We start from the raw sequence: 13324 nt of genomic DNA on the forward strand, positions 1-13324 counted from the left end.
TGCGTGGTAAATTGGAGCGGGTTTGGAATCCAAAACAACAACAAAATGATCAAGCCATCACCACCAATAAGTTTGAAGATTTGGGGGACACAGAATATGTACCAAAGGAAGGAGAGCATAAGAATGGGGAAGAATTGCCTACCAAGGAAGACAACCCGTGAGAATATGGGTCAGGAAGAGACAGCGGTAGCAAATAACGAAAAAATCAAACTTCCTATGATTTCTAAATCAAAAGACAGTCATGCAGATGCTTATAGTGGAGTGAAAGATTCAGCTAACAGAGATATTAAAGCCCTGAGCTCAGTGCCATCTTCTGTGCAGAGAAAGAAAAATGACGATGAAGGGCCACACACTGGACAAGAGGAGGGACACAGTCAGACAGGGGAGTCAGATACACACAACCGAGTACAGGAGATATTAAAAACACCAGTTATAGATAAGTTGACAGAACAAGAAATGACGAAGAAAAAGGACACAAAAGAGGATGAATGCATGCAAAGGAGCATCGAAAGTATAGGACGAGAAGGGGACTTGTCACCAAGGCAAATTAATCAGTTACAGGGGAAGAACAAGAAAGGGGAGAAACTACAAACACAGTCACAAATTAATATAAGGAGCAAGAAGGGGTCCACATCCACCATTAACCAATGATTAATAAAGTACTTTTCTGGAATATTAGATCGGTAAGAACTCAAAAATCTTTTGAGAGACCTATTGACCTACATAGGAGGAATCACTACTCATACATTGCTCTGTTAGAGCCTTTTCAACATCCAGCACATCTCGAGAGGTACATAATCAAATTGGGAATGCCCAAAGCAAAGGTGAGCAGCTCAGCGAAAATATGGATCTTCTGGGAGAATGATTGGGAAGAACAAGATTATAATGATACTGGTCAACAACTCACAGTCAATTTTAAAAAAAGGGGAACCAACGATATTTTCAGTGTTACAACAGTCTATGCAAGGTGCAGTGCATTAGAAAAATTGGAATTGTGGGAATCACTAGAGGATATAGCAGGCAGCATGCAGAAACCATGGTTGGTTGGGGGAGATTTCAACACAATTAGAAATGATTCAGAAAAATTGGGCGGATTACCAGTAACTCATATGAAAACCATAGACTTCAACCAATGTATCAGCTCATGTGCTCTAAATGAACTTAGTTTCAAGGGAAATTCATATACTTGGTGGAATGGAAGAGTAGAGACAGAATGCATTTCTGAGAGACTAGACAGGGTATTTGGGAATGAGGAGTTCATGAGTCTACTACCTAACAGTGAAGTTCAACATTTGATTAGACAAAGATCAGATCATGCACCACTACATGTAGTATGCAACACTTCATAGGAACATGTTATGAAACCTTTTAGGTTTCTAAACTTTTGGACAAAGCATGAGAATTTAAAAAAATTAATTGCTGATGTATGGCAGGAGGGAGAAATTACTGGCAATCCTTTTACAGTGGTCCATAGTAAGATGAAAAGAGTAAAAATGGAGTTAGCTAAATGGAGTAAGAAAACATTTGGGAATGTTTTTCAGCAAATAGCTACTTTAGAAGATGTGATCAAAACGAAGGAGATTCAATTGGAGATGGCACCTACAAAGAGCAACAGGGTAGAACTTCACAAGGCAGAGGCAGACATTAAAAGATATAAGCACATAGAAGAAGAATATTGGAAACAAAAAGCAGAAATGCAATGGTTCAAGGATGGGGATAGAAATACAAAGTTCTTTCATGCTTATGTCAAAGGAAGAAGAAGAAATCTGCAAATAAATGCAATTCTGACAAGGGAAGGAGACATTATTACAACAACTCAAAATATTAGGGAAGAAGCTGTCAATGTTTACAAGAAACAGTTCATGGAGGATCAAGAGGTCAGTTATTACAATATGCTAACATATATTCCTTCTATTATTATAGAGGAGCAAAATGAAATTATGGTGAGAATACCCACTAATGAAGAAGTCAAAAAAGTGGTATTTGCTCTGAATGAAGATAGTGCTAGTGGTCCAGATGGTTTCTCAGGTATGTTTTTTCAGAGCTGTTGGGATATTATAAGGGAGGATGTGACCAATATGGTAAAGGCATTTTTTGTGGGCAAGAACTGCCCTGGTATATCACACACACCAACCTGCTTCTCATTCCTAAAAAGGAGTTGGTAAGCACTTTTGGAGATCTCAGGCCTATAAGTCTTAGCACCTTTGCAAATAAGATCATTTCAAGAGTTGTACATGAAAGAATAGCCACTGTATTACCTAGTTTGATATCCAAAAATCAGACAGGTTTTGTCAAAGGGAGAAACATTACTGAGAATGTACTGTTGGCACAAGAGATAATTACAGACATCAAAAGAAGAAACAATTATCATAATGTTGTGGTGAAGCTGGATATGGCCAAGGCCTATGACAGGGTTTCATGGAAATTTTTGGTAAGAGTAATGAGAAACTTTGGTTTTGCAGAATGAATCATAGACATGATAGTGAAGCTCATTAGTAATAACTAGTAATCAGTATTGATCAATGGACAGTCTTTTGGTTTCTTTCAATCTACTAGAGGACTAAAGCAGGGAGGCCCCTTATCACCTATACTTTTCATTATTGCAACAGAGGTTTTGTCAAGGGGTTTCAAAAGTCTGTTTGAAGATCCTGATTATATAGGATATGGGATGCCTAAATGGAGCCCAACAGTAAGTCATTTATCATATGCATATGATACCATCCTATTTTGCTCAGGACAAACTACATCTATAAGGAAAATGATCAACATTCTTAGAGGGTATGAAAGGGTGTCAGGGCAAATGATCACTTGGACAAGAGCATGATATATTTACATGAGCAAGTGCGTAACAGAGTGTGTAATATGGTAAAGAGGATAACATGCATCAGAAAAGGATCTTTCCCATTCACATATTTGGGTTGTCCAATTTTTTATGGAAGAAAGAATAAAGGTAATTTTGAGAACTTGTTGAAGAAAGTTACAAACAAAATGAACACTTGGCAAAATAAGCTCATGTCTTTTGGAGGAAGGTATATTCTAATTGCTCATGTTTTACAATCAATACCAGTCTATTGGCTAGCTACTATGAACCCTCCTAAAAGCATAATAGACCAGTTGAATAAGTTATTTGCAAAGTTCTTTTGGAGTATTTCAATAGGAGCTAGGAATAAGCATTGGGTGGCATGGGATAAGATGTGTTATCCAAAAGTGGAGGGAGGACTAGGCGTCAGGTCATTACATGATGTCTCAAAAGCTTTGTTTGCAAAGCTTTGGTGGAACTTCAGAACTGATACATCATCTTTATGGGCATCATTCATGTGGAACAAGTATTGTAAGAAAATGCATGCCACAGTGACTAGAGGACAAGATGCTTCTCATGTTTTGAGAAAAATGATCACAATCAGAGAAGAGGTAGAACATAACATCTGGTGGCAAATAAAAGCAGGCAACTCAAGCTTTTGGTTTGATAATTGGACTAAACAAGGAGCACTATGGTATGTGGAGGAGAACAATGCAGTGGAAGAGGAAATAGAGGTCAAATATTTCATTCTTCAAGGGGTTTGGGATAGGGAGAAACTTCTTAATAAGATATCAGAAGAGATGACTGATTACATAATGGAGTCCATTAAGCCTCCATTGGAGGAATATATCAATGATGTAGCATGGTGGATGGGGAGTACTCAAGGCATTTTCACAGATAAATCAGCTTGGGAACTAATGAGACATAAACAGGAAAGAAGGGCTGATTATCAACTGATATGGACTAAAGATGTGCCTTTTAAGATGAATATTTTCTTATGGAGACTCTGGAAAAGAAGAATTGCAACTGATGACAATCTGAAGAGGATGAAAATTCAGATAGTGTCTAGATGTTGGTGTTGTTCTGAAACAGAAGAAGAGACAATGACACATGATTTTCTAACAGCCCCATAGCCAATAGGCTATGGAGGCAGTTTTCTAATTCTTCAGGTATACAAATGGAGAGCATGAACTTACAACAACTCATAATAAATTGGTGGAAGCATAGTGATAATGCCAAACTCAAGGTGGTGATGAGAGCAATGCCAACAATTATAATGTGGACACTATGGAAAATGAGGAATAACTTGAAGCATGAAGGAACCACCACATACAATGAAATGGTGATGCAAGTGCAAAAAGAGGTGAGGAAACTCATAAAGTTGAAATATCCTTGGATTCATATCAGAAAGGAAACATGACCTCAAATCATCACAAAGCTGAAGGAGTATAGACCTAAAATACATCACCATTATGTTCAATGGAAGAAACCTGGAAGAAACAAAGTTAAATGTAACACAGATGGGAAGAAAGAGTAAATCCAGGTGCTAGTTCTATAAGTTTTGTAGTAAGGGACGAGGAAGGAGACCTTATATATATGCAAGGGCAAAAGGAATAGGAATAGCAACAAACATGGAAGCAGAGGCGTAGAAGCAGTTTGGTACTGTCAAGAGAAGGATCTAAAAGAGCCCATAATCGAAACTGACTCTTTAGTTCTCAAAAAAATGGTGGATAATCAGTGGAAGATACCGTGGGAATTGGTAGAAAGAATAGAGGAGATTAGAAGGGTGATACGAGGTATAAATGCATCAATCACTCACATTTTCAGAGAAGGGAACTGTGTGGCAGATTCATTGGTCAATGAAGTAGTGGAGTCTCAAGAAACTAAGTGCTATTATCTATTTCAGGAGCTACCAAGCATAACAAGGAAACATCTAAACATGGATAAATCGCAGATACCAAACATAAGGATGAAAACTCGCAAAATCAGCAAACAATGATACAGTAGAGAAGGAACAACTAAGCAATCACCTCAATAGCAGTCATAACAACAATTCAACATTTATGCGAGGAATCAGAAGGTACAGTAATTTTATAGCAGAATACTTCACACAGGTACAAAGTCAAAGTAAAATTAGATGTCCTAGCTAGTTTGGGTCATCAGAGAAGCTAGTCGGAGGTAATACCGAAATAATCGTCAAGCAAGCGGCGTCATATCCGGATAAAAATGAAGAAAATCTGCGGTCCCTTGGATTTCCAATAGCCACCTGAAAAGAAAAATGAATCAACAACTCAAAGATTGAAGAAGACAGAGGAGACAATGAAGAGGCTTACCAAATATTGAAGAGGTGGGTAAAGAGAGAGGGTTTGGAGATTTTTGGAAACTAGACAAAGAGCAGCTAATTGTAGATTTGGAATCTTGTCTCATTATTTTATTTGGATCGGTCCATTTATGGATGAGGTCATTTTTCATTTTAGTTTTTTGTATAGAGTGAGCTTTGTCTCTTATTTAATAAAATGATCTGTGGATCAAAAATTTGATAAAAAAAAAAAGAAGCAATTTTTTTTACTTATGCGAAACAATGGGAGGAATGGAAAACGCTAGTTCTCATATAGATAAGAGGTAAAACCTATATTTTTAATAGTTGATTATGTGAATGAAAAATTACTATAAATACAACTTAAATTTTTAATTAACCATAAATACGTATACTTGTATTTAATTATAAATATAGTTTTAAAATTACGTAACAAATTAATTAATTTTCCAATTAAAGTTAATTATTTAGTTTTGAATTTTCTATCCCCTCCTTATAGGATTACATGCCTAAATTTATGGATTTTTATATAAATTTACACGTTTCTAGCATTTAATATAATATTTATTTTATTTTATTTCTTATGTGATACAATCTATGTAAGGTAAAAAACTTTTACTTTTTCCAACATTACTCCTTAATTTATACATTACTTTCCTTTAATATAATATTTATTTTTATTTTATTCCTTATGTGATATAATATAGGTAAGGTAAAAGTAAAAAGTTTTCTCTTTCCAACATTTATCTTCCCTAGTTAGTCACGCTTCCCTTCTATAATTCTTCCTTCTCTCTTCTTCATGCGTTTCCTCTATTTCTCCATTGCTTCTGTGTGGTCATTCTTGCACCATTGTAAATTTATTTCTGTTGTTCATCTTCGACTTCTTAGTTTATTATATTGTTTTCGATTGACAGGACACCACGAAAAAGCCCAAGACTTGACAAATTAGTTGTATCAACATGATAGTGATTTTGAAGATGAAATCCCAATTGCCAAAAGATTAGACTAATTACAGATTTATCGAAAAAATTGTGTAAAAAGATACTATTTTAACTCTGATTTTGATTTTATTAATATATATATGACATGCAATTTTAAATGTACGTTTTTTGTTAGAAGAATTCTGATGGAGTTGCTGCTAGGAATGTTGCAAACCCAAAAGGGGCAACTTGGTTATTAAAAAAAGCCATAAATCCACACAACCTCTAAAGATAAGTATTTTTCGGTTATTATGGAATTTTCTCTACTTAATTTAAATTCTATGTTTTTATTTTTATATTATGAGTTGCATATTTTTTAAAATGATAAATTTTTACTTTGTTTATTTACTGTATAGTTTCATATTATTAGTTGCATTTTTTTGTTTGAAAATGATAATTTTTTCTTTTTTATTTACTGTCATTAGAATTTTGTTTTGCTTTATATTTTTGATTTACATTATTTGTCAATAATATCTTGTTAATGTTTTTTTTTTATGTTTCTTAAATAAAGAAGAAACAATCATGTTGGTGTTCATATGTTAACATCAACGTATTTGATGATATAAAGAGCCAGTTTATCAAAATTAATTGTCTACATTTGTTCAAAGATTTGATTTTTGGATATCTTTTGGAGTTACCAGTGCAACCGTAGATTATTAGGAGCTTGGTGCATCATAAGTGAACTTATGATCGCGATGATAGATTTATGTTTAATTTGAATGGAGTTGAACTTGAGTTTGGAATTAAGAAATTTAGGACAGTGACGACATTTAAATGTGGTGGGTCGATGGTTTTTAATCATGATCCTAAGAGCACATCAAAGCTCATGAGTAGGTACTTTCCGAATGCTATTAATAAAGTGTTGAAAGCTGATTTTTTAAGTGTATTTAGTAAAGAAGGGTTGATTAGGTCGGAGGACATGTTTAATATGAAAATGATTTATTTCATTAGTACATTTATTTTGTCATCTCCACCAAACATTTCTCATATTCCAAAAGATCACTTTTTTTGTGTTGAGTCTCGACAGTATAGTACATACCCTTGGGGATAATCTGACCTTTTTTCAATTAAGGGATCCAATAACGATTCAAATGGCTAAGGATCCTCGTTATGTGAAGTTTTTTGAATTCTCACTTGCGTTGCAAATTTGGTTTTACGAATGTTGCAACAAAGTTGATGAATCAATCTTCATTCGTACATGCCATGTTACTCCCTGCATATTCAATTGGGACATTTCAAAAAATTAGATTTGTTTTGAGCATCTAAAGAAAGGCATGTTAAGAAAATATGGCAATCATGTAATATAAATTTGTCAGTTTTAATTACTTAAGTTATTGTTTCTATGTTTGTAATTATACTTACATTTATTATTGTCATTGTAGTACATATTTCAAGATGTTGTGTTGATGGATGATGAACAAGATGTTATTGAGATGGAAAATCTGAATGATTCATCATTCAACAAGTTGAGAAAACCTGGAAACATAAGGCAGTCTCACAGTCACACAAGGAAGAATGAAAAAGAACTGCCTTATAATCCTTCACATGTTGGTGTTGATTCAGCGTAGACGCTCAACTTATTGAAATGAATGCCTTTTTGGATGCATCATTCAAGAATGTAATTGAAGAGATAAAGTCTCTTAAAAAAGAAGATTCAACAAATGAGGATTTAGATGCCTCAAATGTTAGTTTAATATTGTTTATATACATATATATTATTTAGTGTTATAGAACATTGAATATATTTGATTTATATGTTTTGTACAATATGATGTTACTGTATATATCAAATATGTGGAGTGAACCTTGAAAATTAAAATAGGTAAACATATTGGTTAGTATAATGGGAAGTTGTAGTAACTGAGTAAAACACAATTTGAAGCAAAATAAAAAATAAAAACAAAACTTTATTTTGAAATGATGGGAGTATGTAATGTAAGAAAAAAAGTAGAAAAAAGTTCAAAGAAGTTCTTTATTATCTATGAAGTGACCAAAATTACTATAACATTTTGATTATTCAAATGCCACCTTCATGTCTATAAAAATTTAATTAGCTAGACTGTAATGACCCGCTAGGGCGTTTTGAGCAGTAGAAGTATTTTAACCTTTCTCAAAAATTTCAATTAGAATTTTGAATTTCTCATTTAACTACGATTATTTAATTAGCATGTAATTTTTAATAATTAATTTTATTAGGTGGTCAATGGGCTAAATCCATAATTTATGTAAGACCTTATATCATTTAACCAATATTTTTTTAAAATAAGTTAGTGAAATTTGGGTAGATAATTATTTTTAGAAAAGAAAACAAATCAATACTGTCATGCCCCAAGCCTACACCCTGGACGCGATTGGCACTCGAGAACCATAACTGTCCTGACCTGACTTAACTCTTAGCGGAAGAATTACTCATAAATAAGATGAAGTTAAAAGATAAACTTTACTCAATTGTCTCAAAAGATAAATCAGAATGTTTTAGAAATAAACATTCAACTAGCCAAAAAGGTAACTCAAGTCTCAACACAAACAACTGAAAATAAAAAGACTTATGAACTACTGTCTATCTATCTATAAAGCCTCTAATACTATGAGGGATGTCAGGACAAGACCCCCGATCATCCTAATAACAAAACTGAAATGATAAAACAAAGTGGGGGATCCTCTAGAAGCAAGGAGGCTCACCAAACAACTCTGAAACTCAACTGGATCAACGAAACGCTGGTTGATAATCCTGGTTATCTGTAGTTGCATCACAAAATATGCAGGCTAAATGGCGTCAGTACATGAAATGTACGAGCATGCGAGGGGAAATCTAAAATAAGACATAACATTGAACTAGAACTGAAGAAACAACTTACCTTGTCTCAACTTAACTCAGGGATACTCAACTCATTTCAATATAAAGAAGTAGAAAAATGCATTATAAAGAAAAGCTTTTAAGACAATAGACAATAACTCAATGTATTAAAAAAATACAATATTACTCAATTTATATGCAAGAATACAAAATAAACTCTGTGGGAGATTTCCTAACCGACAACCATCACTATGAGCTATGCGATGATACATTGTCTAGCCCATGCTGCCAAAACTGTCCTATACTTTGCCAATGTATAGGACCAACTACTAAGTGGATCCACTAGTCTATGCTTAAAAGCAATAAGGAATCATCGAAAAAGTATGACCCTTTCTACCCACGTTGGCTACATGGTTTACGAGGACTTTGAGTTATCTGAACTCGTCTCCATATCGGTGCTCAATACTACCCCCAAAATATAACTAGCTCACATGTTTAAAAACATATCTCTTTCTTCGGTTTGAGATTATAACTCAAAATATTTCTATTAAAAGAGATGGTACTCAAAACTGTTCAAGAATCTCTTTTGAAAATCAGTGTTTCCTCTCATCTTTAATGTGAAAACATTTGCTCTTGGAAAAACTTAGTTCCCATATATCATTTTAAAGAAAATGAACTCAACTCTACTCTTCCTCAAACTCAACTGCTCAAGTCTTAAAAAAAAGTTTAAAATGATTATAAAAGACTTATTAAAATGACTTGGAAGAACTCTCAAGACTTAACTTTTAACTCTACCTTGAATTTGAATTATGGATTCAAGGTTATGATTCATTTTATGAATGATCTCTTTATATATATATATATATATATATATATATATGTAATAAGAATGTAGATATCGAGTAGGAAACATAAGTACGATTCAAGGGAACTTGTATGAAAAGAACGACAAAAGGGTAAGGGACCTGGCGACCCCAGTGCACTGAGTGGCGCGGGGCGCCATCCCCTGAACTACTGAATAATTGGGGCGCACTGAGTGGCGTGGCGCCCCAGGACCTAAACTACAGATGCCTCTTTGTGGCGCACTATTTGCGCGGCGCGCCAGCCCCTGCCCAGAACTTCCCAACGAATTTTCTTTCTCATTTTCTAACCCCAATTCGCCAAGAATCAAATGGTTTTCTTCCCAACTCACTTAGATTCGAATACCCAACATTTGTATACGATAATCTACTAAAAAAATACCATCAAAAAACTAACACTTATCTCAAGAACTCATCAAAACCCCAATCCATAAAATTACTAATGAAATTCAAGAAAAACTCTTCAAGAACACAAACCCTTCAACTTCAAGAATGAATTTGCATTTAAAATAGCATGATTGGCGTGTGGGTGAATGAACCCAACACTATGAGAACTCACATACCTCTTAGGGATTAAACCCTTGGGGAAACAACCTTCGATTCGCAAGAAAACTTGATGAACGACTGGACTTTTCTCCTTTTCTCCTCTTCTTGAACTCCTCTCAAAACCCTAAGCGTATATGGGATTTGTAAAATTGATCCAAATCAGATTTGACCCCAAAATAATATCAAAAGTCGTTTTAATTTGATTTGGTAAGGAAAAAATCAAAATACCCCTCACTAATTCAGGTAACTTTCCTTAATTAGATAGACTAACTTTAAATGGGCATATCTCCCTGATACGAGCTCTAAATTTAGCAAACTCGGTAGCGTTTGAAAGAGAATTCCAAGACATTTCATTTGATATCTTATGGGCTACCAAACTCATTCTGTACAAAAAGTTATGGTCATTTGGAGTTGACCTAAAACTCACAACTTAGGCATAACTTAAAAAGTTTCAGATTTTGCTATTTCTAATTTAGTTCTTTCTATTTTTAGCTCTTTAAAATTCCGAGGTCTTACAATATCTCCCCCTTGGGAACATCCGTCCTCTAATGAGATTACTCTAAGTAGACTAAGGGTGGTAACATCTAGCACCCAACTCAAACACTCAATATGAAAAGTAACACAACATTTCAACTAAAATAAATGCCAAGAAAAAGAATTAGTACCTTAATTTGGAATTTCTCTGGACTCAAAGAGATGTGGGTATCTCTCCTTCATATCCTCCTCAACCTCCCAAGTAGCTTCCTCAACAAACTAATTCCTCCATATGACCTTGACTGATGCTACCTCCTTGGTTCTCAATTTGCGAACCTGACGATCAAGTATCTCAACGAGTACCTCCTCATAAGATATGTTGTCCTTAATACCAATATTTTCAGTCGGTATAATGAGTGAAGGATCACTCATACATTTCTTCAACATTGAAATGTGAAACACCGGATGGACTGCTGCTAACTTTGACGGTAGCTCCAACTCGTAAGCTACATTGCCAATCTTCTTGGATATCCTGTAAGAACCAATATACCGGGGACTAAGCTTTCCCTTTTTGCCAAACCTCATCACACCCTTCATGGGTGAAACCTTCAAATAAACCCAATCATCCACCTCAAACTCTAAGTCTCTTCTCCTAATATTAGTGTAGAATTTCTGATGACTCTCCGCTATTTTCAACATCTCAATTAATATTTGATCACCTACACCTGATATATTAAAAATTTAGAATGACATCATCATATTCATAACAAGATTTGCCAAAGCTAAAACAAATACCCACCTAAAACAGTAGCAACAATTATTAAGCCATGATTGACCCCACTAGTCCTTGTCCCCTAGTTTTATGAGGACCAGACATCCTATATTAATATAATATTTAATACTAAGAAGGTTTTCCTTCTAGAATATTAGCAATAAAGACATATGATACTCGAGTTTTTACCTGAACGTAGGAACATCGATGCGACCTTTTAAGCTTCCCTTTTTCCTTTTGTGTTTTTTGACTTCTTTTCTTTTCTTAAATTATGACCCAAAAATTCTCAATCCTAATAATTTATTTTTCTAAATGGGTCAAGTGGTATTGCTATTAAACCAATTATAAACTTAATCCATTAAGCATTAGCTAAAATTAGTTATTTAATAGTTAACCGTCAATTAATTAACTCTAGTTAAGATAATAGTTCAAAAATCTCTATATAAAATTTACGGGAAAGGTCTTTTATAAAAGAGAGAGGAATAGTTCTCAAAATGACCTAACGGGTCATTATATTATCCACCACTAAAAACCATGTTCGTCCTCGAACATAAGGAAGAGGAAAGAAGAATAACCAACACGACCAAAAGCCTGAGGTATGAATTTCAAAGTCGTGTTCATCTCTCCAAGTGATCAACTCATCTTTAGGACCATTCCATCAAAGATCAACTACCAAGAGCTGAACTTTTAAATCAAACTTTGGAAGATCTACATATCAAGTGTGATTATCAAGCAACAAACTAATCCATGAATCCAATTCAAACCGAAACACTCTCGACCATAACACAATCATCAAGACAAATCTTTTCTTACGTTACTAAAAAAAATTTGAACCAATATCGACTTCAACCAGAAGTGTGACAGAATCAACCAACAGATACTCATTTTGCACAAATCATCCCAACTCTTATCAAGATTCCTTCTCATAGCATAATCTTTCCAAGAACTTAAGTTATAAAAATATGATCTTTAGACATCGGGTACTCATCAATAGAGGATCAAACTTATCCAACCCAAAGAAGAAATTGATCATGTAAACACCAAGAGACCGATACATCTAAGTATACATAACCTCTAACAATAGTGTCAAAATGCTAGATCAATAGTTGTAATTGTAGACAACTCTTAAGAATGACAGAATTAGACCCAATTGCCCAACACATTCAATCACACAAAACTAGGACGTCACCTCGATGACTAGATGAATATTAAGACTATCGTACAACTGTTAGTATTCATAGTATCTCTCTTATAAATTCTCATAAGCAAAGTCATGCGTGTAGGACCACTGGTGTACTTCAAATATTCTAAACAAAATCCAATATGCCATAACTGAAATGTCAAAGTCTTTCTAAGGATGCCATCCTACCAAGAGGCATACCGTAGGATCGGTATACCCGATCCACCACTAGGAAATCACTCGTAGATAAAGAAACACACGTAAGCATATACAACAAATACTCCAAATCACATCAGAAACGAAATCGGTGGTCACATAATAATGTACGAAACCAAGGTCGAATAACAGAAGATACTATTTTCATAGTGTTTATTTCAAACATTTTCTTTCAGTTGATTCCATTTCCTTGATTTTAGCTACCCACAATCAATTAGTCTGGTTCCTATTACAATTGTACACATACTCGATTTATCAAACCCCACATACTTCACATAACACTATAATGAAGCTACCATTCTTAATAATTACATATATCATAACCACTCCCGCCACTTACCTTACTCTCAAATCGTCACTAGTATCAAATTCTTCTTATCAA

At 34.4% G+C, this 13324-nt stretch overlaps 1 protein-coding gene across 1 annotated transcript; it reads left to right on the forward strand.

Moving 5' to 3' along the window:
* The first annotated feature begins 809 nt into the window (after window positions 1-809).
* On the forward strand, window positions 810-3933 carry LOC125853369 (uncharacterized). Its single transcript, XM_049533053.1, has 5 exons — window positions 810-1328; window positions 1434-2028; window positions 2286-2431; window positions 2531-2689; window positions 2974-3933. The coding sequence occupies exons 1-5, from the start codon at window positions 810-812 to the stop codon at window positions 3931-3933; spliced, it is 2379 nt and encodes a 792-aa protein (XP_049389010.1).
* Window positions 3934-13324: the final 9391 nt, after the last annotated feature.

Source organism: Solanum stenotomum, chromosome 1 (assembly GCF_019186545.1).
Source record: "Solanum stenotomum isolate F172 chromosome 1, ASM1918654v1, whole genome shotgun sequence".
Taxonomy (NCBI): Eukaryota; Viridiplantae; Streptophyta; class Magnoliopsida; order Solanales; family Solanaceae; genus Solanum; species Solanum stenotomum.